The sequence below is a fragment of the Magallana gigas genome, chromosome 4, assembly GCF_963853765.1.
Source record: "Magallana gigas chromosome 4, xbMagGiga1.1, whole genome shotgun sequence".
Taxonomy (NCBI): domain Eukaryota; kingdom Metazoa; phylum Mollusca; class Bivalvia; order Ostreida; family Ostreidae; genus Magallana; species Magallana gigas.
In genome coordinates this window covers 31219729-31247413 of record NC_088856.1, presented here as the reverse complement: position 1 = coordinate 31247413, position 27685 = coordinate 31219729, and the positions used below count along the sequence as shown (strand labels likewise).

At 33.0% G+C, this 27685-nt stretch overlaps 3 protein-coding genes across 3 annotated transcripts; all 3 read right to left on the bottom strand.

Annotated features, from left to right (window-relative positions):
• Positions 1-46: 46 nt before the first annotated feature.
• On the bottom strand, positions 47-15249 carry LOC117681525 (uncharacterized). The gene is made up of 12 exons (XM_066082066.1): positions 14830-15249; positions 9770-9840; positions 9372-9395; positions 9022-9130; positions 8461-8528; positions 6480-6814; positions 6011-6137; positions 5317-5429; positions 3684-3879; positions 3496-3546; positions 2648-2689; positions 47-1541 (listed from the first exon to the last, which is right to left on the bottom strand). The coding sequence occupies exons 2-12, from the start codon at positions 9828-9830 to the stop codon at positions 1327-1329; spliced, it is 1341 nt and encodes a 446-aa protein (XP_065938138.1). The 5' UTR covers positions 9831-9840; positions 14830-15249; the 3' UTR covers positions 47-1326.
• A 21-nt stretch (positions 15250-15270) lies between these two features.
• Positions 15271-17782, bottom strand: LOC105330169 (tripartite motif-containing protein 2). Its single transcript, XM_011431765.3, has 2 exons — positions 17687-17782; positions 15271-16985 (listed from the first exon to the last, which is right to left on the bottom strand). The coding sequence occupies exon 2, from the start codon at positions 16976-16978 to the stop codon at positions 15314-15316; it is 1665 nt and encodes a 554-aa protein (XP_011430067.3). The 5' UTR covers positions 16979-16985; positions 17687-17782; the 3' UTR covers positions 15271-15313.
• A 5909-nt stretch (positions 17783-23691) lies between these two features.
• Positions 23692-24764, bottom strand: LOC105339683 (caveolin-1-like). Its single transcript, XM_011445341.4, has 2 exons — positions 24613-24764; positions 23692-24071 (listed from the first exon to the last, which is right to left on the bottom strand). The coding sequence occupies exons 1-2, from the start codon at positions 24664-24666 to the stop codon at positions 23745-23747; spliced, it is 381 nt and encodes a 126-aa protein (XP_011443643.2). The 5' UTR covers positions 24667-24764; the 3' UTR covers positions 23692-23744.
• Positions 24765-27685: the final 2921 nt, after the last annotated feature.

Here is a 27685-nt window from a genome sequence, read left to right as displayed (position 1 = left end):
GAAAAAAGCAAGTTGATCCTCTCTGATCTCAGTTCTTGTGTCATACAATAAAAAAAAAAAAAAAAACAAACACGAGGCCCATGGGCCACATCACTCACCTGAGCAACTGGCTAAAAGCAAAAATCAGTTCAGTTCTTATCTTGAAATATACTAGTAAAAGTGGATTCAGAGAAAAAAGGGGAGGGGGTATTTGAACAAACTTAAATCTATACTTCCTGGGGATGCTTTTAAATTAACATGATACAAAATGACTTTGTTGTTTATAAGATGAAAATATTTATTGATATAGCCTTTATAATCCTGTGTATAACTTTAATCCACTTTTAATGGCTCCTCTTTTCTCCTGGTTGGTCAATGGAACAAATTTAAATCTACATTACTTTTTTCAATGCTTTTATAATGATGATCAATGATAGCTTTGTTCTTGTTAAAAATTTTCACAATTTTCCCTATGTATTCCTACATATTACCTTGATCACCCATTGTGGCCCCACTCAACCCCTACAGATAAAGATTTGAACAAACTTGAATCTACACTACCCAAGGATGCCTCCATATAAATGATATGATATGAACAATAAGAGCTTTGGTGTTCTCAAGAAGAAGAATTTTAAAGAATGTTCTATGAATTCCTTCTTAAAAAAATTTATATCTCATTATGGCCCAAGGGGTCATGATTCGAGCAAACGTGAATCTAAACTACAAGAGGACTCTGACCAATCATGGCTTTGCTGTTCTTAAAAAGATTTTTAAAAATGTTCCTATGTATTTCCTATGTGAAACTCAGATTCCCAATTGTGGCCCCCCTTTATCGTGGGGGGTCATGATTTGAACTACATCAAATATACACTACCAGAGGATACTATCATTTAACTATGACCAATCACAGCTTTCCTGTTCTTGCGAAGAAGATTTTTCCTATATATGTCTATGTTAAATTTTGATAACCCGTGCTACCCCCAGGAGTCATGATTTCAACAAACTTGAATCTACATTTCCTGAGGATGCTTCCACTTGAGTTTCAGCTTTCCAGGCCCAGTGGTTCTTGAGATGAAAATCTTTAACATATGCCATTAATTTTTTACTTATTCATAATTATCTCCCTTTGGAATAGGGCCCTTCATTTAAACAAATTTGAACCCCCTTCACCTAAGGATACTTTTTGGCAAGTTTGGTGGAAATTGACTCATTGGTTCTTGAGAACAAGGTTAAAATGTGAAAAGTTTACTACTACAACGACAGCTACGACAAATAACAAACAAATTTTGATCTGAAAAGCTCACTTGAACCTTCTGCTCAGGTGAGCTAAAAATTGTATAAGCTACTTCATACTTGAATCTTGACTAACATATTGGAAACTTTTATTTTCAAGGTTTCCCATTTTCTCTTAAAAATTGTTCCACCATTTTCTTTGCTTTTTTTAAGAGCATCAAGGCAATGCTCCCTTGAGGGGCATTTCTTCTGAAAATGTCCCTCAAAATAACGAGAGAAGTATTTCTTTATCTCCTCTTCTTCAGCTGGAGACCATCTGACTCTTTCAGCTAAAAAGAAAGAAACATCAGAATATTTGTTTCACAACAGAATAGACATGGAGTTGCATTGTAAAATCTCACAGCTTTTATGTGTATTTCAAACTTCTGACCAAAATTATGCTTAGAACATTTCGTTCTCCATTGTCTGAGTATTTAACCATTATAAGCATCCATCACTCCATTTTCAATGCAAAAATATATGTTAAAAAATATAAGAAAAAATGAGCAAGCTCATTTACCCCACACTCCCCTAAAAGTTGACAATGCAACAATGACACTGTGCACTTTAAATATACTGGGTATGTAAAATTCAAAAAGGGCATTATTTGCAAGAATTCATCACATTAAAACTCCATGTCCAACAAATGACAATTTACACATTTAAATAATTAATGGAAACAAATTTATGATGTAGCCACATAAAATTGTTAATATTGGCAAAGCCAAAAGGGGGGGGGGGGGGGGGGGGGGGGCTTGTGTACTTCTATCCTATAAAAAAATCTCTGTGTGTGTTGAATTGTGAACACTCTGTTATCAATATCAATAGGGTCTTTTAAGGACATAAAATATTTCACATAAAATTTCATTAGGAGAGCTGATTCCAGTAGATTTCCTTATATATACCTAGCTGGAAATTCAAAACTCTAAGGACAAAAATAATGGAATCGGAATTTCCTGGCAATATGCACATCTATACACTGTATCCTAAATATTTGCAAAGTTGCAGACTTGAAAGATGCTGTCATAATCAGCTTATTTTTATTGTGCAATGGTAATTTTGAAGTTTTACACACACACACACAAAACCCCAATTGTTTTGTCCATTTCGCTTGGGGCACATATATCAATAATCTAGATCCTAAAAATGCTTTAAAATAGACTTTGCATTCCATGTTGTATACATGAAAATAAAGTAAGGGATTCATGATGAATCACACATCAAGAAGTGTTGTTTTTAATGAGGTACCAAAAACAAATCACAAATACAGTGATATGTTTACTGCAAATAATGTAAACCGTCATAGATGCTGTTCATGTCAATACAATGAAAAAGTTTCTTTCTAATTCCTGTCTTATTGACATTCGAGATAACCTAAGAATTAACATGTACATACCATCATCCACATTTTTCCCTTGATCAGCAGCATTTTCAGTGTCTGCAAAAACAACATGAATAACTAAATAACTGAATAACCAAATTAAATTTAATGAACACTGTAAACTGAGTATTATATGCATCAATAAGATATCACTGAATAATAAACAACATATGCGCACCAATATTAATTGTCACAGACCACATGGATCAGTGTAACTTTTTTCATAACACTACTGAAAGCAATGCGTATCTTTAACTGTATAAATACCGGTATGGGGTCAAGAGGTCATAGATGTGCGTATATGTTTGGATAAACGTTTGACGTAAAAAAAAAATTCTGTGACATCATAAAGGTTCGATGATACATTTCAGTGTATTACATACATGCCGTTGGGTTTGAAAAATAATGTATTTCAAACATTAAAAGTCACATTCAATAACCATGGAATTGGCTTATCTGTTAAATACAGGAGAGAGATAACTATCTATGCAGTCCACTTCTATTACATGAATTAAACCCAAAGTGCTAACACCAAATCCCTCATCCCAATTTCAAATTTAGGGGAGAAAAAATTATCATTGCTCATCAACATTAGTGGTATGAGTTGCCAAAAAAGATGGGTACCCCAAGAACTTGCAGTTGCTATAACTGATACAATGAGGAACATACAATTGATTGTTGCTATCTAAAAATCTAGTATCTCAAATACTATGATAGATATATGAAAATGATGTTATATCCAAATTGAAGTCTCAAAAAGTCTACATGATATACCCTAATCATTGAAAAAATCTTTAGGTATATTGCGACTTTTATCGGTCCGTTTGAGTTTGAGATACCAATGTTTGACTGGATATAATTACCTTGCTGTTCTTGATCTTGGTCTTGAATTTTTCTCTCAAGTGTTCCAAGTTCTACAATGAATGAACATTTTACAGCATATACTTTAAATGTATTTGCAAACTAACTAATCAATGCTTATCTAAATGTATTTGATCACTATGTGATTTCCTTTCAAAATTTTTAAAATGTTTTTAAAGTTTTTTTTTACCGTCAAACTGAATCTCCGACAGCTTCTTGTTTTGGTATTTGCCAACAACGTTGAATTCCTGAATTAACATAAGCTTTGCAATGTCTAATCTCTCGATCATTCCAGATGTTTGTCTGTATACAAGGTCATGGACCTTCTGTGTATGGCCAAGGTGATTGCAGATATATTTCATCTCGGTGTCATTCAGATTAAGGGCCTAAACAGAAATTCAGAATTTTTCTTTGAACTAATTGAACTTAAAAATCCATCTTTTGCCAGGAAAAAAACAAGATGTGTTTGTGAAACACTATGCGCCCAGCGGCAACAAAGTTAAAAAAATATATTTTTAGCATATTGACCATGGTGTCATTTGAAAGAACTTAATCAGTGGAGTATGCATACTAAATATGAAGTCCCTATCTCCTATGGTTCAAAAGTTATGGCAAAAAGTGTAAAGAGCTATTTTTAGCATATAGGTCACAGTCAAGGTCACAAGATCATTGACCTTGCCGTCGTTTGAAAGGACTTTATCGGTGGAGTATGCATACCAAATATGAAGTCCCTATCTCCTTTGCTTCAAAAGTTATGACAAACAGTGGAAAAAGCTATTTTCAGCATATAGGTCACAGTCAAGGTCACAAGGTCATTGACCATGGTGTCATTTGAAAGAACGTAATCGGTGGAGTAAGCATACCAAATATGTAGTCCCTATCTTCCATGGTTCAAACGTTATGGCAAAAAGTGTAAAAAGCTATTTTTAGCATATAGGTCACAGTCAAGGTCACAAGATCATTGACCTTGCCATCGTTTGAAAGGACTTTATGGGTGGAGTATGCATACCAAATATGAAGTCCCTATCTCCTATGGTTCAAAAGTTATGACAAACAGTGGAAAAAGCTATTTTTAGCATATGTCACAGTCAAGGTCACAAGTCATTGACCTTGATGTCATTTGAAAGTACTTTATTAGTGGAGTATGCATACTAAATATGAAGTCTCTATCTCTTATTGTTCAAAAGTTATGGCGAAGGTTAAAGTTGACAACAGACAGACAGACAAACAGACAAACAGACAAACAGATAAACAGACAAACAGACAGGACAAAAACAATATACGCCCGGGATCTATCGATCCGAGCGCATAAAAAGAAAGCTACATAAACTTAATTTTCTGGTTCTCGGGCATCTTCTTCTAAAACAGATGTGAGTAGGGGGCATTTTCTAAAATCATTTATCGGCTCTAAATTATATGGGAGGTATTTTTTAATACCCAAATTTTCTATATACAAAAATGAGACCAATTCTTTGTTCATGATATTCTTTCCATGTCAAAGTCCCATTATCCATTAATTGCTTCAATGTCATTATGTAAAACTTGTAGGCATGATCTTCAAATGTATTTTTTTTTCATGAATTAACCAAGTCCCTTTGCAAGTGGCTACCAGAAGCAATGTTCGACTACTAAACTAAGAAAGAGTGAGGGTGGAATTTTTTTTTCAAGATTGGTTTCCACATTACCAAGTTTTCATTTTATCAAAAATACGATAAAATTTGGATTGAGGCTACCTCAACAGATGTGCAAAGGCTTGAGAACTATAATGCCAATTTTTTTCAGCTTTAATATTATAATTTTAAATTAAGAAAAATTAAGCAAACCTGGGCAATTGTTGCAGTGTGTTTTCTCAAGTTGTTGGCATAGAATCTCAATTCAACTTCACTTCTGAATTTCACTTGATCAAGTGATTCCCCTGCTCGAACAACAGTGCGACCTGTATAACCAACAACAAACATGATCACAAACAAGTCTTACAATAAATAAACCTAATTTGGGTAAATACAAATAAAACATACAATGAAGCGCATTGAAGTGGTAAAATTTTTCGTTTGGATTGAACGTTTTCAGCTATCTTTAGACACGCCCATTTCTTTAGAAAGGAAAAATCGGTCAAATGATTCAATAGAACACCTGTAGAACAAGTATTCCATAAATATAATAGCCAATCAAATTGACGGTCTACATAAACGTGTTCAACTGATACATGCGTTATGCTTACTCCGGTAAACAAAATCATAATTATGTACATATTTGTTGCAATGCTTTTATTACAGAAGCGGAGACTTTATATATAGCTTTTTCGTATTTAAAAATATTCATGTCAGTGTAACTCATGTTGCTTGTTGCGGAAAATGGGGTGTCCTAAAACATTACGACGGCTATTTTTTTTTTCTCGTTTCTAAAGAAATGGGCGTGGTGTAATGTTATAATTGACGTTCAAAACATGACTCAGAATATTTCATCCAAATGGAAAATTTTACCACTTCAATGCGCTTCATTGTAGTTACCACTCACCGGTATTGGCAAACATGTAGTTATTCTCTGGTCGAATGCTTGCCCTTTGTCTGGCAACTGGGTCACTCAAATATTCCAGCACTTTGTTTGTTTCCTTTGGGATTAAGACAGGTACACCCCTACCAGTCTGCATGAAAAATATTGACAAGTTAGAAAACTCATGGTTCATTTGCTTATTAGAGATAATCTAAGGTAATGACAGTACATACATGTACTAGTTTTCATCAAAAAAGTTTTTACATGTATTGACCTCAAGTAATAAAAATTACATGTATTGTACAAGTAATAATAATCAGTAAACTCAGAACACACATAGCTGAACTAACTACATTTTTAAGCATGAGACATGATATAATTATTAATTAATTAATTATTAATTAGAAATGCTTATAAAGCAGATATTAGGATAGAAAAATGATTTTGCTACACATTTGAATTACATTCTCTGATAAACAAATCTAATACATACTTTGCCTCGTATTTCCACAAGATTTTGAGTTTTGAGAAGCATTTTCTCAAAATCTGTTAAGTGACTCCACAGGGCCATGTTTGCTTCATCCACTGACATTGACACAGTTGCTGAGCACACCATTCCAGAAGTTTCTTCTGCAGTTCTTGTACAGGGCACAGTTGCATCCATGCTTGCAACAGAGGACTGGACTGTCATACTTTCTTCACTGACTAAAGAGGTTGAATCTCCTGAGGGGATGGAAGTGTCAGATGATAGCTCCACTGAGCTTGCAAAGCATAGGTCATCCTTGTATTTTTTAATCAAGCTGTGGCGTTTCTTTTTTTCTAATTTTTCTGAAATTAAAGATTATTCCATTGTTAAGGAACACATTCACTGCATTAATGTTGAATTTATACAAGTTATGAACATTCCGTGTATATTAAAGTTAATAAAAAGAAAATGCCATTGTAATTTTCACTGAAAATATTGCAATAAATATTGCAGTACAGTTAAAAATATTCAAATATATCGCAATATAAAATCTCTGGCCAATACCCAGCCCTACTAATTTGATTGAAAATACATTCGAAGACATTGCCTACAATGTTCACACACAGTGGATAAAGCAATCCTTTTGATCAGACATGAAAAGTACATCCGTAAATAAATTATCTTTATTTTAAAGAAAATTCGAAAATTACAATTTAAAAAATACCTCCCTCAATATTTTATTGCGAATAAAACGCCTCCTTCCTGCATCAGTTTTGTAGAAAATTGGCCTTATCAGAATCAGAAATTAAATTTAGATTTAGTCTTAAATACAAGTGGCATTTCTACTGTTTCTTAATTCTATTCCTCTCAGACCTTTCCCTCCTTTATCCCTTAATGATGACTTTTGATGCCTAGACCCCAACCCTTAATGATGACTTCTGATGCATATGATTTCATTGTTGATTTGACTTGAAATTACTGCTTGTTTACAAATTATCAGAACACAGGTGGCCATCTGCAGATTAACAATAGATGATAACATCAAACTCCAGTAAGAAATCATGTGATTTACCTGTGTAAACAAACAAAAAAATCTTGGAAAGTCCCACCAAAATTCAAAATGGCAGACTGTTACATACAATGTTTTTGAGCATGAAATTCAAGCTATAAACTACCTATGTCTTGAAAGGTTTTGCAGTGGAAGGTTTGAAAATTATCATGATCTTTATGTGTAATTAGGGTTATATACTCCAACATAAAGTACAAAAACTTTTTTTAAGTTCGGTACAGTGCAGTGCAGATTTCATTACCTTTTTCTGAGAAATTCAGAAGAAATTTGATCTTATCCTTTGGCTTTGCTAATTTTTAGAGTAAACATTATTTTCAGTAGAAATGCCACATCTATTAGTACCAACAAAGCAACATTTAGAATAAAAGAAATACACAGTAAAACATACTTATATAACAAAATGCTAGGAATGCACGAGTTTACTTCACTTTAAGGTCATACACAACATTATAGTTTGAACTTTATTGGGCTCTTCACTATAGTTGAAGAGTTCCACTAAATCAAGGACCTGTGTGCAATACTTTTAATGTCTATATATGGATTTGTACACCTCTTCTAGAACAAATTTTGATGGAAAAAATATAGAATTTTTGTTTCAAAATTTTTGTATATTTTTCTTTGAACATGTTGAATAATGCAAAAAAATTCATGATTTGATATCTTCCCAAAAAAACCTAGTAATGCATGCCAATTTTTTGTGTATGAGCATCTGATCTTGAAAAATTACCAGTAGGTAAGGTAACTTGCATATGTCCTTAAGCATAACTCAATTGTTATAACTGTAAAATTTGTAATACATGTATATTTTTGAAATCATGGGGAATGAAACTTTTAAATTTCAAGTGTCAATTCATTAAAAGCATCAAGCATGTTGGCTATAAGTGTGTTTTACTGTAACTTGATAAACATTAACAATATATAATCTTCTAAATATATTACCTATACATGATATTATCAAGCTTGAATTCTTGTCAAATTTTACAAGTTTTGACAATGATCTTTTCACTCTGTAAAAAATCCAAATAAATCTTGACTGTGAAATATATTCAACTCAGAAGAGTTAATTAATCTGGAAAATTATCAATGTAACAAGTTAAAATTTCTAACATTTTTGTTGTTTTATGTTCCTTATAAATTTTGTATGCAGACTTCATAGGATTAATTCTATTGCATCTGTCTACAAACTTTTTGATAACCCTATATATATAAAATAATACATTCGATTTTTGATTTAATAATCTCTAAACATCTGTCAACCTATCATTTTGAAAATATTTCCTGAAATAGAGTAGGGAGGGCTAATAACCATAATTTGATGACAATTTAAGTAGTACAGTGTATTAGATAGGCAGTGTCTACAGGAAGTTAGTAATGAAGGTGCCACAGTATATTACAGACAAAGATTCTAGACCATGTTTTTACATACATTCTCGTTATATGCATCTACATTATAAAGGATGGTAGCATTCTCCAAATCTGTTATAAAATAAATAAACTTACATAGAATTTTCATTCCAAAATGCCACAGAGACAACACCATTTGCACAAACATCCAACACAAATCCAGGCCACCATACTCCCATATCCATTAGGCAAAATATAGGGTCTCCTGTTAAAAAAAATGATACACATATATACTAGTAGTCAAAAATGACCACTTTCTATTACCAAGTATGCAATAAACAAAATAATACATGTATACCCTTTTCCACATCACATCTTGTATCCATACATGTTAACCTATGGTTATGATAACTTTTTTTTTAAAATGTAAGTATATATATTTTTCTGAAATATCTTTCTTATCATTAAAATTGATTTGCTATAAATGATTTGATATTTAAATTTACCTTCCATAAACAATTTTGGTGATCCTGAAATGAAAAAGAAAGTCACTTTAGAAAATCATGTCCTAACTGACAAGCTAACAATGTCTCTAAATTTATTTCAAATTTTGAAATTTCATGCAAATGTTTGCTACAATATAATAGATATTTTTGCAATAATCTATCTTTGCTTTCATTTTACACTTTAACAATTTATGGAAAAAAGTCATACAATATTTTCACACTCTATATGTCAATCTGCATGATTTGTGTTATTTTATTCATATTTTATTCATATCTTAAGGTCAATTACTTTAAATTCTAGCTGATTGAAATCATTGAATCCAAAGACTTTGTTAACATTTGAATCTTGAGGAAAGCCATGCAAGCAGCAACAACTAAATTTTTTAGGAATTATTTACCTTTTGATTCACTTTGACCATTATTACTTCTACTCAACTTTTTTCTTTTACGACCTGGCATCTTGATTCTTCTATTAAAAAAAGGAAATTTTTAATAATACTAATGCAAAAATATACAAAAGCTATGCTTATTGTATAATGTAAGAAAGCACTGTTGAGTGTATAGCCAACAACAAAACTTCAAGACCTACGTCACCCAAATATGGATGTACAGAAAAAGATACAGTAAATATTGCACATATTTCTCAGAGACCATGAATTTATTTTCTCTAACCAAGCTTTTTAAGCTCATTCTGTGAAGCATACACTTGGTTGCCAAAATGTAGAGGGTTTTATTTAATCTAAAGCAGAACTTCAAGAAAAACTCTATAACAGAAAAAAAAAAAATTCACAAAAACTTTCAGCACTTCTAAAATTATTCTGAACCTTCATTACTTATCACAGCTAGAATACCTTTTTTAAACTCTCATGAATTCTCTATTCCATCTACTAAAATAGTTGCCCCATTTATAAATTGCAACAAAAATGGCAATTGAAACTGCTATGAAAACAATAAGCAACAAACTGAGCAATGTTTCTACAGCAATCATGTGCTTCCAAATAACTTCCATTTTCCAATCCCAGAATTCCTTTTTTTACAGACTAAAGCTCTTAAATTTTGGACATATAAAACATCCTCTCAATTAATGGACAATTTAAGCTCCTTAAGAATGGACTATATGAAACGTCCTCTTAAGTTATGGACAATTTTAGCTCCTTAAGAATGGACTGTATAAAATGTCCTCTTAATTAATGGACAATTTTAGCTCCTCAAGAATGGACTATATAAAATGTCCTCTTAATTAATGGACAATTTTAGCTCCTTAAGAATGGACTATATAAAACGTCCTCTTAATTAATGGACTATTTTAGCTCCTTAAGAATGGACTATATAAAACGTCCTCTTAATTAATGGACAATTTAAGCTCCTTAAGAATGGACTATATAAAATGTCCTCTTAATTAATAGACAATTTTAGCTCCTTAAGAATGGACTATATAAAAAATCCTCTTAATTTATGGACAATTTCAGCTCCTTAAGAATGGACTATATAAAATGTCTTCTTAATTGATGGGCAATTTTAGCTCCTTAAGAATGGACTATATAAAACATCCTCTTAATTTATGGACAATTTAAGCTCTTGAAGTATGGATTCTATCCAACTTCTTCTTAAATGATGGATGTAAATTATAACTCCTTAAGTATAGGTGTGTTATTTAAGGAATCACTGTCTAGTTTTGAGAGTATGCCAGGGCATCAACAATAGAGGGAAACATGGGATAATTTGCATAACGGGCGTTGATGTCCCTGGCATACTCTCAAAACTAGACAGTGATTCCTTATATTACCATTTCATTGTGATCAAAATAAAATTGTAGATTTAAACTTAAAAAATGTAGACATAGACTATAATCACACGAGGACTTCCATGCCAATTTCAATAGTCCTCGCCCACTGACGTCAAACACATAGGCAGCCGCACGGGATTTACATGCATATTTGGCCTTCTTAGCATCAGACACAGAGACAGATGCGCACGGGATTTGCATGCGTATTAGGTCTCCTTAGCTCCTGACCTATCGACCTGCCTAATTTACATTCCGGCAGAATTATCAAGAAATAAACTCCGACAACTTTCTCAGAGTTATCACAGAGAAAAAAAAAATTAGAAATGGAAATATTATACATTTATTGCATGATAGTGAGGGAAATATGAAGACTTATTCAGCCAAGAAAAATCATCGCCCGAGGGGAATATGATATTTCTTGGCTGAATAAGTCTTCATGTTTCCCGAACATTCATGCAATAAATTGTTTAATATACCAAAACAAGGAAAACCTTTGGAATAAAGGTAAACTTTAAAATTCTGCACATTATCATTAATTTTGTGACGTAAACCAAGCTATTGTGACATCTACTACTCTCAGGAGTTTTCGTTCAACAAACGAGAACTATATTTCGGGAAAATACACGTACTATGTAATATGATGAAAACCATGCCGACGGCCTGGAAATATGAAGTTTTACGGCCCGATCACGTGATAACTTAGAACCAATCAGAAAACACATTGTTTAGAATATTTATAATGAGGTATAATAAAAATATTTTCTGATGCCTGGGCTACCATTTTCTAAGGTCACGCTCATTTCTACACCCAATTAAGGTTTAAATGCCCTTCGTCTCATATGTTTACATATTTTCTTGCTTAATTTTTCAGATTTGTTTAATTTGGGGAATTTCTGTACATTTTACAGGTGCAGTAGTAATTTTAAAATCCTTGTACATGCATGTTTTTATTGTGTTTGGAATTTACTAGCAAATAAAGGGGGGGGGACCTGAAGAGCTATATATACAATATATTACATAGGGAATTTTAATTTTTACTGGCCGAAAGGGCAACCTTCATGCAGTATATGTATAGATTCAGTCAGTCACACCTGCTCTTGCATGTTTTAACAACATCATTTGGCAATATTATGGAGTTTTATGGGTTTGTAACTGTAACTTCATAAAGAAGAGACACACCTCAAAAATAATTTTGAACATGTCAATAAAATATGTACCCCAAAAGAGGCTATTTTGCATAAATAGCTAAATGCTCACCAGCTTTTCTTCTATATAAAACTCTAAGCCCTCATTAACATGATTAAGGTCACATCCAAACCCATAAGGGAGGTTGTCATTATTTAATAAAAAGTGTATACTCTATACAGTGAAATTCTCACCCCCGTTTTCCCCAAACTCATAGGTGGAAGAAATTAAAATGACAAATTTAAAAAAAATTGGTACAGTTTCTTAACCAGAACTGTGATCATGGTGATTGGGTATATTTAAAATAGGGCTGTGTATTGAGCAAAAAATCGGACAGCAATGCCAAACAAAGTGAATTTTATTTTTGGCCCAATCATACCTAACCAAGAACTATTACTTTAAACTGAGAGACAATCTTAAGTATGGACAATTAGCCTCATAATTGAGGGACAATCCTAGCTAGCAAAGTACTATTACTTTAAACTGGGGGACAATCTTAGCTCACAAAGTATGGACTTTTAGCCTCATAATTTACGGACATTCCTAGCTAGCAAAATACTATTTATTTAAACTGGGGGACAATCTTGGCTCCCAAAGTATGGACAGTTAGCCTCATAATTTATGGACAATCCTAGCTAGCAAAGTACTATTTCTTTAAACTGGGAGACAATCTTAGCTCACAAAGTATGGACAATAAGCCTCATAATTTACAGACAATCCTAGCTCTGAAAGTACTACACGACTTTTGTATTTCTTTTATCTGGGGGACAATCTTAGCTCCCAAAGTACGGACTATTAGGCTCATAGTTTACGGACAATCCTAGCTAGCAAAGTACTATTTCTTTAAACTTGGAAACAATCTTAGCTCCCAAAGTATGGACTATTAGCCTCATAATTTACGGACAATCTTAGCTCCCAAAGTATGGACTATTAGCCTCATAATTTACAGACAATCTTAGCTAGCAAAGTACTATTTATTTAAACTTGGAGACAATCTTAGCTCCCAAAGTATGGACTGTTAGCCTCATAATTTACGGACAATCCTAGCTAGCAATGTACTATTTCTTTAAACTTGGAGACAATCTTAGCTCCCAAAGTATGGACTATTCGCCTCATAATTTACGGACAATCCTAGCTAGTGAAGTACTATTTCTTTAAACTGGGAGACAATTTTAGCTCACAAAGTATGGACAATTAGCCTCATAATTTATGGACAATCTTAGCTAACCAAGTACTATTGCCTAATTGGCAGATAATGTATTGACTTTATCTATTCATTTACCTAAATATATCATGGCTATCAGTAAAAATACACAACTTACAGTAAAAATACACAAATTACAGCATTTTAATCAAATACCATAATGAAAAGGTAGTGAAAAAATAAGACAGAGCTCTCAGCAACAGATTCATAAAAACCTAAAACAAACATTTCCTTTTTCTTCACCTCAAAAGCTTCAGTCCATAATAGTTGTTTCTAGAATCCTTTATACATTTCCTCAAACCTGTCACATGTCTATCACTCAATTCTTGGATAAAAAACTTCAAAACTTAAAATCTCATTGTTTTAAATGCATTGGCTCTTTCCCTGGTACTTTTCTCTGTAGAAACAATTAGTATAGGGACATTTAACAAAAATATTGCTCTTTACAACTGTACACTCACCTTTAGATAAGAATAAACTTTTCAACATGGAAATCAGAGAGGATACAAAATGCACGACAAGCATAGAATTCCGGGAACGAAAAAAAAGTTAAACAACAAAATCCATGTATATATATTTCCAAAACATCCATGTCAAAATCTGAGCAAAAAGAGCATGTTTCCGAGTAGTCATAAGGAGAATGAAATAATATAAATCCAATTGGAATATCCTCCATCTGGAGTTGAAGTTTCTGTAGCTCTTTATTTTGTCCAGCTTTATTACTTCCTGTGATGTCATACAAATATTCTGATTTCAACCCTTAGTTCATGGACCTTTAAATACTTAATATTTATCTTTTTTTGTTCTCTTCATGAAGTGAAGTAAAATCTGCTTCTGACATGATAATATTTTGCTTTGTTATTCTATCATTCAAACCATGAAATGCCATTTTCATATAAATTATATACACATACCCACAAGTTGAAATTTATAATTTGGAGAATTTTGAGCTAAAGTGACGTCATCATAATCACAAATATAAATGAAAACATAAAAATTTAACCATGAGAAAAATTCAAACACTGCATTATCTGCCTCTAAATATGTCAAATGTACATGTAAATACAGAAAACATTATTTTGTACTTCAAATTGTAGCTTTGTGCGATTTGTAAACATGTAGCTAGGGTAAACAGCTATCCGGGTAAACTCCCGTGTTAACGTGACAAAATATTCAATACAAAATTTCACATCATATTATTGATGAAGGATGAATGAAATAACTCAATTCTGATTTGGGACAAATAAATTCCTATATGATAAGAAACATAGTCAATAACCTACCTCACTCACTGTCCTATATTCAGCAGCTGGCAAGATGGCTTCCCTTCTCTGCTCTGTCATCAACTTTCGGAACCCCTCGGTAATGTTTATAATAGACATTCAAAAAAGAGCGGGAAAACTGAGGATTGGGTAAAGAGAGATAACTCTTTCACTCTTGTCCATATAATGGACAAGTGCTGTGTCCAAGATTTACGAGTTTTTTTCCCATGATGAATATTACCTCACAAAGTGTAACTAGGCAAATTTTGGAGTCAGAATTAGGAGTTAAGCTCGTAATTCCACATTAACACCTTAGTTTGGACAGGGCAAATTTTTTAACTCGTAAAGTCTAAACACTAGCACGGACAGACGGACGGACGGACAGACAGACAGACAGACGGACGACAGACAAAATGTGATCAGAATAGCTCACTTGAGCTTTCAGCTCGGTGAGCTAAAAAATGTTAAGCACGTTATAGCTGATATCATTGTCACAAACGAGTGTCTATTTCAAATATTTGATTTTCTTTACATTGCCTTTGTATAACCCACACACAATCAGATTGTCATTATTGTCCACACATAAACCAGTAGAATCCTTCAGATCACAGTTATCAATGTAACGGAGAAACTGTCCATTCTGATCCAGAATGTGGATACAATGGTTGTAACTGTCTGCTGTAAGGATACGACTCTGACTATCTGTTGTGATACCCAAGGGTTCAAATGATTTGTTCTTGGTAACTGAGGGATGACCAGTGTACCTCCATCTGAGTTTCCCGTCCTGATTAACCACCACTACTGCACCAGCCGCCCAGTCAGCTACACAGATGTCATTGTTTCTGTTCTCAGTGATGTATTTACTTGTATTATTTCCTGAGTACAGAGGTTTACCTTTATAATCAAATTGAATGGTTTGTTTCTCTGTAGATCCCGAGTAACGGACAACTTTGGATTGAGTTTTATCATCACTGAACATGGTAACCAGGAGATCACCAGTAGAGGTGACACACAGTTTACTAGGCGTCCACTCCAGTAATCTGATCATCTCTTCTGTCTGTCCATTCTTTACTTTACAGACTGTCCTTGTTGCCCCACTATTATACAGTAGATCCCCATCACTGTCTACAGCTATATCATTGGGGTATTTACCTGATTTTTGTTTGACTGTCTGGAGGAGTGACCCCTTACTGTTGAAGCATTTGATATCATTGGTCTTTCCGCTCGTCCATATGCTACCATCATTTAGACAGGCAACACAGCGTAGTGTTTCATACCCAGTCTGTATTGTGGCAACAAGCTCTGGTTCATCTAGTAGTTCTCCTACTGGAGTATTGGGTTGGATTAGCGACAAGACCTTTCCCTCTGCAGCAGTAGATAGTGGGGTGACCTGTCCAAACAAACTGTACAGCTTCTCACGGTCTATTGGTTTTGGAATGAACGTTGGCATTGATACCTGAATCTTGGGTGGAAGCTTGCTGAATTCTCTGATTTTAGAACTGTACGCAATGGTAGGAGATACTTCGGTAGATTTCTCTATTTCGTTTATGGCACGAAGCGTTTGCTCTATGAGGGACTGTATCTGTTTTATTTCATTCAAGTGTTTCTGTAAAATGTCTCTGTGCTTTACTTTAATCTCGCTTATTTCAGTTTTCATTTTGTTGATGACAATGTCGATTTCTCTGTGCCATTGCTCTTCTTGTTTGGACATTGCTGATGTAAGTTTCTCATATCCACCATCCAGGTTGGCAAGCTGATTTTCCAAGTCGCGTGCAATTTCTTCATATGTAGGAGATAAAGTGTTTACTAACTCTTCTGCATCCTTTTTAATAGTCTCTTTCTGTGCCTTGTACACAGTTGATATTTGTACGAAAATATGCCCCCTGTGTTGTTCAGATGCAGTACAAAAGGAACAAATCGAAATGTTATTACAATCTTTGCACTGCAATTCGCACACTTTGTGTGGATGTGTTTCACATTTCGGATAAATGAGGGTTGATCTTCGTTCCTTGAAAGGGACTATTTTATGTTTGTCGTATCCATCTGAGATGTGATCTCCAATGCAGGGCTTGCAGAGGTTGACATGACAAACGTCACAGTAGCTGTGTACTATGGCGGTCTCACAAAGGTCACATCGGTGTACATCCTGGGCACTGTTATGGGGATCCATAGTTAATCTACGAAAAAAAAAACATATGGAGCTTAAGACTAGTTTTGTACATGTATGTCAAAAATATACTTAGTAAACAAAAATATTTATCTTAAAAACAAGAAAAACAGCAGCGTATTGTTGTTCTTTTAATTTTATTGTGCGACCGAGTTACCCCCTCCCCTTTTATGTCTTTGTTGCATAAAAAATATTGCTAACCTAAAGCAACCACATTTCATAGTAAATCAATGTAAACACAATAAAACAGTTGGCCTAAACTATAATATCATCTGCGTCATAAAAATTCGATCACGAGTTTATTTCAAAATCAAATGGATTTGACTGAATCTCATCTTCGCTAGCCAAGGGTTTTCGGTCCGCTTTGCTCCCCATAAACGGGGAGCAAAGTGGACCGAAAACCCTTGGCTAGCGAAGATGACTGAATCCGAGCAACAACAAAAAAAGAAGGGGGAAACTAAACTATACTGCAGTAAGCCTCCTTTTTTGCTCAGTCAAGTTTGTAGTGTAGCATCATCCCTTTTTTTAATTTTTAAAAAAATTTTTTTTTAGTCAAATCCTGTGCATAATAACATTAAAAGCGAAAGTAGGTTTAGAAATAAATATTCAGACAGTTACAAGTATGTTACAAATAATGCTAAATATATATTCAAAACAACTTCATACACAACTATCGATGTACGATGGAAGTTGGCTGAGAATAATACATACCGTGCTCAAATCCATCTACCCACTCTATAAAACATGGCGTGTGCCACAGGACAGTTTACGGCGTTAATTGATTAGAGTTACCTCCCGTACCTCATAACTACGTGTGTATATATAGATGAAATCCTGTACAAACATGAGTTAATTAATTTGTATGTTAAACGGTATTTTGTTGGTATATTGAACATGTTTTTGGTACATGTATATAAACAGTGTTTAATTTCTAAGCATTTTTTGTTAAAAATTGATATAAAAACCAGCTGTTATAATCTAAATTAATAATGGTTTAATGTTACCTAAATTCTTTTTGTTGCAGAAGACTGGAAAAATTACGAAATTGTTCACCGTCAACTGTTTGTTTCATACGCAGTATATTGTTGCAGCTGGAACTATTCGTTTCATTTTCGCGTTAAAGGTCATATGAAACGATTTTATTTAACACTATAATTTTCTTTCATAAATATAAAGCTTGGTATAAACAAATGTTAAAATACGTGAAGTAAGATTTTTTTGCCTTTGCATTACTGAGAAATAACCGTGAAAACTCAGCACCTAAAAAAATTCTTCCCCGCTTATCGTTCTTGGTTTTGTGGATTTATATCAATAAGTCAGAAATGAAATTTAAGAATAATTTTGCGGTATTTTACAGCAGCTTTTAAATACAAACTATGTACACAATGCCTCAAACATTTTCATTGGCCTGCCTTATACATTTTTGTGTGACAAAATAAATCATATGAATTAAAATAAATTAAATTGAAACCCAAACCATATCAACGTTGATTCCACATTAAAGACCCAACCCAGCAGGCATTTCAACGTTGATTCAACGTTGAAACAACGTCATGCCTCAACGTTGAAATGACGTTGAATTTTGGTTGAATATGAAAGTTGAATGGACGTTGAAATTTTGACGTTGATTCAACGTTGATATCTGACGTTGTTTCAACGTTGATTTAACGTCTTCTGACGTTGTTACAACGTTTAAATTTAGTTGATATTTGGTTGAAATGCTACAACTGTTTGACCTTGAACACTGATTTTTTTTCGCTAATTGCAGTGAATCATTTTGCCTCAAATTATTTTATGAACAACATGACACCAGAACAAATATCATTAATCAATTTATTCAAGAGAGAAACAGTTAAATAAATTGAAAGTATCACTTAAAATCACTGATGGATAACCTAGCTCACATCTGTAGCCAGCTTTTCACAAAAACATTAGTTTAAGAAGATGAAAAAGAGTAAAATCATTAGTTCTGGTCAAGTAAACGTGAAAAACAGTCAATCTCTTCTCCTTCTTCCACCTCCTCCCACACGCTCCGGGGCATATTTTAGGAATTTAGCCAAATCTTCATTGAATTTTGATTCTGTATACTGTGTATGAGATGTCAATACAGTTTCTGAAACAGACATAAAGGTGCTTTATAATACCGTATATGTTCCTCTGTATATATATTTTTCTTTACATAAAGACAATTCAACCAAAATTGGATCCTTTGATCTGCTCCAGTGGCTTTTTCCTTGCAGATCACGGGATCTAATTTCAATAAGATTGCCATAAAGATAACACACCATTTTTAAATAGATGTATACTGTAGATTCCTAATTAAACACAAGGAATTAATATCCATGTAAAATTGCCAAAAGCACATCTCGCGGATTTTATGATCTCCCTATTAATTTTTGGCAGGTGTAAATTTAATGAATATATATGATAAAAATTATGTGTTCTAGCAATTTGATGCATTAAATAATTGAATCGCAAAATGAAGTAATCATGAAAAATGAGGAATCTACAGTACTCTGCGTCTGCACCAACTAATCAAATTATGTTTTAATTGTTTCAATCTACATGTACTACAAATGAGAAATTTGACAGTAGTAAAAATCAGAAAACATTTTACCTTTTATAAGGAGGTAGAGTTGGGAGGAACCAAAAGCTTTCTTTCCCCGTTTTCCCTTCATGTTTAGACCAGCCATGTACGAGTTTGTCATAGTTCTGAAAATAAATTGAAATATGTCATACTTCAAATACTTAGTATTTCATATCACTCTGAATACAATGTCATACATTGATTTTTTCAATAAATGATCTTTAATTATTCAGTAACATCATTCTTTATTTACCTTAACATTGCTTTCTTCATGTGGTCAGTACCATCTGTACCTCCAATCTTTTGAAGCAAGAATTTCTGAAATGCAATTGTTCATTTTCATTCATACTTTGTAGTGTTACTGCAATATATAAATTTACATTCCAAATATTTTTTGCATGTAAAGTGTGTGAAAAGATACTGAAGTAATAAGACCGTAACACACAAACGGAACTCAAAGGTTAAAATGACGAGTTTAACCGTGACATAACAAACTTTGAACGCTGTAAAATGCAACGTCACAAGCGAGAATCAAAGTTCACGCTTGTGGCTGTTACAATGGCTATTCCATTAATTTGAATTTATCCTTAGAATAAAATAGAAATTTTGACATATAAATCACATTTGCAGACAAAGCAAGAAGTTAGAAAAATGTAAATATAAGCTTTAAATCATTATTTTTTGAAAGATATAGTCTCATAACTGCAGCGGTGTGTGCATACAAATTTTATAATGCGCATTAGTTATTTATGAAAATTTGTATGCACACACCGCTATTGTTATGATACAATATCTTTCATAAAATAATGATTCAATGCTCAAATGTATAGTAAAGGAGAACATTATATTCATTCTATACACAATTTCTAATTTTAATTCTGCATTTCAGTCATTTTGTGTCATATCAAGAGAATAAAAAACCTGAGTCCAGCACCAAAGGTTTAATTTTTTTTGTAATAATTCCTGACTGTTAGAGAAAATCTTTGAGGGTTACTTCTTGTGATTTAACTTGAAGAATAATTCCCCTCATTTGATCAAGAATTTAGAGTTTATGTATATTCACCTCACCTCACCTAACCTCTTCTTGCCCGCTGGCACATAAGGCAGGCCCATTATGTATAGTATGCATATAAAAATACAACATAATTCTACACGAAACATGACAATTTACATCTATTTTCAATTACTTACAAAGCTGGCTTTAAAGTCCCTGTTTTCAAGTCTTCTGTCTAAGGCTTCAAATCCTTAATTCTTCTGAGTCTATGGTAACAAGATCAACGTCTTCTGTATTTGAAGCTGTTGTTACTGGACTCTTAAGAAGGTCTCTTATTTCAACAAGAAGGTAGAGGACTCTTCTCTGAAATCCTGTGAAACAGAATATAACTAAGTATTAAACATTTAACACCCAAGGCATCATAAGCAAAAATTCTAGTCTCATAAAAGGTCCCTTGAATTGAAAATTTGTAACACATCTAACTGTACTCACTTTCTTCGGTCATGGGAAAGGTAATTTTCACTGCTGCTTGATTGTGCAAGCGCATGAACAAATGTATTGTACCGTCTCCAGTTTCTGAGATAGGCCATGTCTTAAATAGAACAAAAAAATACATGCACGTGCAGCTAGTTTTTGTTTCTATTGTTTGTATTGATTAACCATTATAAATAATATCATCACTTTGAGTTAATATTAACATCATAATCATTACAAATATAAATACTTATATACTAGGCCTAAAGTACTGTCTTCAATACTGTGAATTGAATATGGACTGTTAGTGTTAAAGGATTTATTGTTTTCCTTTAAAGACCATCGAAGGTAAAAGATAAGATTATTACTTTCTATATACTGTATTACAAAACGGCTTCGATCAGTTGCCTGGGTACACTTATTGAGTATTAAAACTTGCATCGTTATGTTGGAGACCAAAGATCAACGACAACAATAAAATCCCAATTCTATTTATAGTTTCACTCTTCTGTTAACTTGTACGTAAATCGGAAATTCTCTTAGTTAACTCGTCCAAAGAGTCATTCGTGATACGTGTGAACTATCGTACATAACATTACTAACGTTAGTGGTGAAAAATAAAAATAAAAACACCACAAAAAACACCAAAAACTTAAAGACATTTTCAAGGCTAACAATACTTTGATATTATTAGACTAATGTAAGTTAGAGATCGATCAATTTTTACATGCATTCTCTGTTCGTTAGTGGTGAATTCAAAAACACGCGCCATGCGGTTAAGCATTTTTTTCTAGCTTGGAAAAAAATAAAAACATTATACAACATGCATTATATAATTGAAAGAAACACTTACTTTACTATTTTAGAGGATGAAATCCAAAATGTCCTTGTATTATAGGTCGATGTAGAATTTATAAATGCTGCTCCTCACGGTCTCAAGTTTGGAATGGCGTTCAAAATGGCTTCCCAGCTAGGATATCTTATCCCCAGCTGGACACTGGTTCTTTGTTTCAGTTGGCGCGGTAATTTGTTCGCGCCAGTAATTAATACTTGTCTGTCCAGCATGCGCTTTCAAGCTGAGCAGATATGGAGGATGTGCAATAGATCAATGGCTATCGCGCACCTTGCCGCATAATTTGTTTACATGCGCTAACTTTCGCCATAACTGAATTTATTTCACTATCAACAGTTTTATTCATTAACACTATATATATAAATGATTCATAAAGTTACTTAAATCATTTCAAGCTGTGTAGATATTTGGGGGGGGGGGGGGGGGGGTTACAAGATCAATGCCTATCGCGCGCTTTCCGCATACATGTAAATTCTTTACATGTGCGATTTTTTGCCATCACTGATGATGTTTTTTCACTTTTTATGCCCACAAATTACAGAATTCAATAATTACACGGAATTATGAAAAATACAATTTTATAAATATATGTATGAGAAATTTGGTCGATATTGGTCAGAATATCTGACGTCTAACTAACGTTGAAAATTTGTCATGTTGATAACGTCTTTTTCTTCAACGTCGCACAACGTTGTATTTTGGTTGATCAACGTCGTCAACCATGATCAACGTATTCTCAACGTTGGTACAACGTCGTATGCCTGCTGGGAACTTACTTTCAACGTTGAAGGCATCAACCACTTTTCAACGTTGAAACAACGTTTTAATAAATGAAACTAACCACATATTTTCAAATTTGAAATTCCTTTTATTTTTTTAAATTTAGCTTTTACTTATATTTTGTCATTTGCAGAAGCATGAAATAATGTGTTTCACAAATATTAATGTTAATTCGAATATATTTTCATCTTATTTGATTTCGAATTAAATTATTATATATTTTTTTTCAATTTTAATATCAAAGATTTTTTAATGAAATGTTATTAAAAAAATCCATTACATTTTAAAACCAGAGATTGTTTTGATAAAAGAAAGTTGAGATTGAGCTGTGAGTACTGCAAATGGCTAATTGCATTTTAACTAGGTCAGTGAAATGGGGATGCGCAGACCCAGCACTACTCCAAGCACTGCTGATCTTGGGATTTATGCAATTTACAATGCTGCTCTGTGTCAGCTTGACCACTAAAGACGCTACTGGTGAACAAAGAAAGTCAGTTCTTAGGTACACCTCGTGCAGTCACTACACAGATTTTATGAACGGTAAAATGCCGGGATTTCTAAGCTTTTGAACTATTGGGACTATTTTATACTTTAAATTGGAATATTTAGAACAACTGCAGAGTACAAATGATGAACTGTATATTGTGGATTCTACGTTTTTGTGGTGACATCCTTTGTTCCATATCATAGAAAACAAGCATGGCTACCATTTGGCGGAATGTACGCGTGATTTCTTTGTGGTCATTTTCCCACACCCTTATGGAAAACATTTTGAAATGCAAAGTTCAACATTTTAACAAGGACTTTAGGCAAAAGCCGTTAGCGAAGGATGTACTTTTCAATATGTACAGCTAAAATGGGCGAAATATCAAGAATAAGCTATTTATGATTCAGTAAATTTTTAATCAATAAGTTAACAATGTAAAAAAATAGTACACATGTACACTCATATTTATCACAGACACATCTTTCGATCATACGGTTGGAAAAAAAGACACGATTAGGGCATCAAATGAAGATTTTGATCGTTTTTGTTTATATCGATGTATGCAGTTTCCAATATGTCATTAAATTCACGTGATCATTTCTTGAAATGATGGAAGATTCCTCCACATGACTCGAAGCATGGCGTCATGCAGCAGTTGATGCACATAGAATAGAGACGTTGGCAAACCCCGCAATTGATCTCGAGCCACTTGAAGAATGGAGTGATATACCAGACGTGGTAGAAGGCGATATAGGCAAACTCACAGCCCCACTCTGCGGCGATGCAGCAACCGAAACACAGGGTCAGTATTTTGTAGCAGAGGTTTTTCCAGAGGTTAAAGCAGGCGTGGGACAATTTCCAGACGCAGTCAATACTGTGGGTACCGTCAGGCTCTCCAAAAACATCATTGAAATGAAGGGTCTGTTAAAATAAAAAAACAATCCTTGATTTTTCATATTCAATATTGGTAAATAAGCGTGTAATTTTAAATAAATATCATGTTACTGCAATTTGCTTTTGTTAAAAACAGGAATCATTGCCTATCCGGCAATCGTGTTTTACCGGAAAAAAACAGAAAAGATACATTCGTAGAAAGATTATAAAAGTGTTCTAGATCTGAGCTAATTGTATAAAAAATCCAATCTCGCAATAAAAGTAAAAAATCTATTCAAGAAAATACATTTGATTTTTAAAATGAAAATAAAAAAGATGATGCAAAAAAAAAGCATCTGCGGTGAATGCATGCGACTTTTTGGGGCAAATGTATCCAACTTACTTTTGGATTTACAAAATATCTTTAGAGATTTATTTTTAAAAAAAAAGCAATATTGCTAAGATTTCAATTTTCAAAGTTCAGCGCAGTTTACAAAACACCTATCGTCATTTGAAACAGACTTCTAGCTAGCTGACACAAACCGAATCAATATTCCTAAATATTCGAAAAGAATATACATATACATACCCCAAGATGGGCGTTCAAACTGTTAGGATCTCTGTTGACAAGGTCGACTTCCATTTTTATCTAGTGTATATTTTCCTGTAGGTACGTTTCCGTTAGTGTTCAAGCAATATACAATACTGACAGGATTCGATACGCCATTAGTCCTTTTTTATATACAGCCGAACCCCCGACGGTGCGTTGCCCCCCGAAACGCAGCTAAAATATAAAGATTTCTTTTGTCCAGTACAAACGATATGTCCAAACAGGACGGACAATTTATCGTAATTTTACATTCACACACCCGCTGTTTTAATTCGGAAATGAAAGTAAACAAATTTAATCTTTTGAAATAACAATAAAATAAATGTTTCCCAGAAGTATTTCAACTACCGTGATAATTTGATGAATGTTAATTAGTTGGGTTTTGTTTTGTATCAAAGTGATATATTAAACGGGTATTGCTTTGCTTTACATGTTACTTTCAATTTAATTAATCAATCCGTGATAGCGAATGTAAAGATTGATGTATTGATCATAATTATTTTATTTTTAATGATAATTCTTTTCAGTTTTGTAACAAAATAATACGTTGTCAAGAATATGTATATTTGATATGGATTCAAATGTATTGGATAATACCTTTATATTATGTTGCTTATTAGTCTATTAAATATAATAAATAGGCTTGCGAATTAACCTTAACTTTATTCTTTAATAAAATGTTTTTTATAATAAAATTGATAATGAATAAAACGTTTGCTATGTGTGATAATCATAAAATGATCGGGAAAATCGGAGGACATTTTTGAAAAAAGTTTTTTGTGTTACTTTTTTCAGTGGAAATAACTTTCTAGTTTGTAACTTATGTAATAATAATCAAATTGGGGGCGAATTTCACTGCCTGTTGGGTTGCAAAATTTTACCTCTGGTTAGAAAAGAATTTCTTTCAAGAATATACATTTTACATGTAGTATTCAGCGGAACTTCAACCAAATTTGTAATTCATTGTCGTATACCAACTATGTAAATGTATTTAACCACCCCCCCCCCCCCCCCATTAAAAAAAAATGATAAAAACCTTATAATTCATAGCTAAAAAGAGTTTGAGATTGTCTGTTCTCCACAAACAATCAGCAAGCTCTGCTCATCCAGACTGCATTTATGTAAATATGTTTATAAGATTTGTACAATCACCATCTACATGTACCAGTTATATAAACCCTATAAAAGTAGGGCAAGAGCGACGGATTTTGAATTTACTATTGGGTCTAATAAACTATAGAAACAGTTGATAGTTATAAGTATCTGGGAATAACATTTACTTACTCAGGAAACTTTATAGAAAATGGAGAAAGGCTAGCTAGAGCAGGGGGACGTGCTCTCGGGAAAATTATTTCCTCAATACATAATAATAAAGACTTTAGGTTTAACTCATACGAGAAATTATTCAAAGTGGCATATAGGCCCGACGGGCCGGGTGTTTAATCTATGCTGACTGTTGTTAATATTACACTTGGAAATGTATACACAGGTCACTATAAATATAAATAAATTACTTACTTACTAATAAAATTACTTACTTATATATGGTTTTGAGGGAATAAGTGAATTGAATAATGTATTAAATGAAATAATGGTCGCCAATATTTTTCTGTACACATCCTCTATATGCATATAAATATACACATAAATTATATATTCTAAACATTTTTTTAACGATAAATAATATCTTCAATTTTGTTTATAGATACCGAAGATTTGCCAGACGGTGTCATCCGACGAATTGTAAATAAATCCAGATTAGCGATTCAAATCTGTCTAAACACAATGGACGCTAATTGTCGGTTTTATAATAATTACGCAGTTAATTGTGTAACACTAATGCCATATACTGCGGCTGCTATAATAATCGTATCGTGATTACTAATATCATTAAAAATTATGAAATCTTCTTAAAACAAAATCTCCAACCCAGACTTAATCTGACCTCGGAAAATATTTTAAAAAACACAACTAAGGCTAAAAACTTATAGACTTGGGTCATGTACATGTAATATAATTCATTTCCATGTACACTGTAGAATGTTTTTTTTGTGCAAAGATTTAAAAAGAGTACAAGTACACAGTACACATCCCTTAAAAACAGAATATCAAGGATATATCATATTATATGCAGAATTGATTGGATATCGTTTATATGTGTAAAGCGTTAGAATTGCATTTATTTACCAATTTTCAACTCAGTTTCCTTATTACACACAATGGGCGATAAATTACAAGTTCCTTTATCTCATCGAATAAACGGCTGCAGTTTCGCATCAATTATCGCACCATGACATGCAAAGAAGCGCAATTCAGGTATCCGCAACTGGTCCTGTGCTCGATTTTTCCCCCCTAGTCGATCTATAATGAAACGCTTCTTTTCATGTCTATCAAGTGCTATATTTAATTTGTCCTATTTCTCGTCAGCTCGTACTATCTAAAGTTCATCAAAATATGATAGCTTTTGGACATATATGTACAGGTACATGTATTTAATATGCAATTAACATATATGAAAGTACAGATATATTTGTTTTGAGGATTAAAAAAAATGGAATTATAATTTTAGACAGACTCATGTATAATGTTAAATTAACATTAATTTTGATATTTCAATTTAGAAAACAAAATATGATATAGAGTGAATATGTTTTAATAAAATTGTTATTGGAGTAAAAGTTATTTTACATTTCTTGTCTAGTAATATAAACGCAACTTACAATTAAACCTTAAATTTTACATTGAAATATCTAGTTAATCTATGGTATAAATTATTCAAAGCAAGGAAAAAAGCTGGTCTTGATTAATAATTGATCGACCGGTGCAAGCCAATGGGTTGGGTGAAATTTTAAACGATACAGTGCCACCAATCAATATCATAAGTACAAAATAAAAGAAAAACGTACACCATATTATAAATTAAAGGCAATTTTAATTCTACACCAAACACAGTTCAAAGAACAGATAAATGATTTTTTTTTCTAGGGATGGGGCGGGGTGTTTGAGGTCGATCCCGATGTTAGATCCGACAACTGTCTTTTTTTTTTGAGAA

Bases quoted from the DNA above. Each gene is read 5' to 3' on its own strand.
- LOC117681525 (XM_066082066.1), bottom strand. From the start codon at position 9,830: ATGCCAGGTCGTAAAAGAAAAAAGTTGAGTAGAAGTAATAATGGTCAA. The intron at 5,430-6,010 runs GTGAGTGGTAAC...TTGGTTATACAG, and splicing joins CTACATGTTTGCCAATACCG to GTCGCACTGTTGTTCGAGCA. The intron at 3,547-3,683 runs GTAAAAAAAAAC...CATTCATTGTAG, and splicing joins GTCGGAGATTCAGTTTGACG to AACTTGGAACACTTGAGAGA.
- LOC105330169 (XM_011431765.3), bottom strand. From the start codon at position 16,978: ATGGATCCCCATAACAGTGCCCAGGATGTACACCGATGTGACCTTTGT.
- LOC105339683 (XM_011445341.4), bottom strand. From the start codon at position 24,666: ATGGAAGTCGACCTTGTCAACAGAGATCCTAACAGTTTGAACGCCCAT. The intron at 24,072-24,612 runs GTATGTATATGT...TTATTTTAACAG, and splicing joins GTTTGAACGCCCATCTTGGG to ACCCTTCATTTCAATGATGT.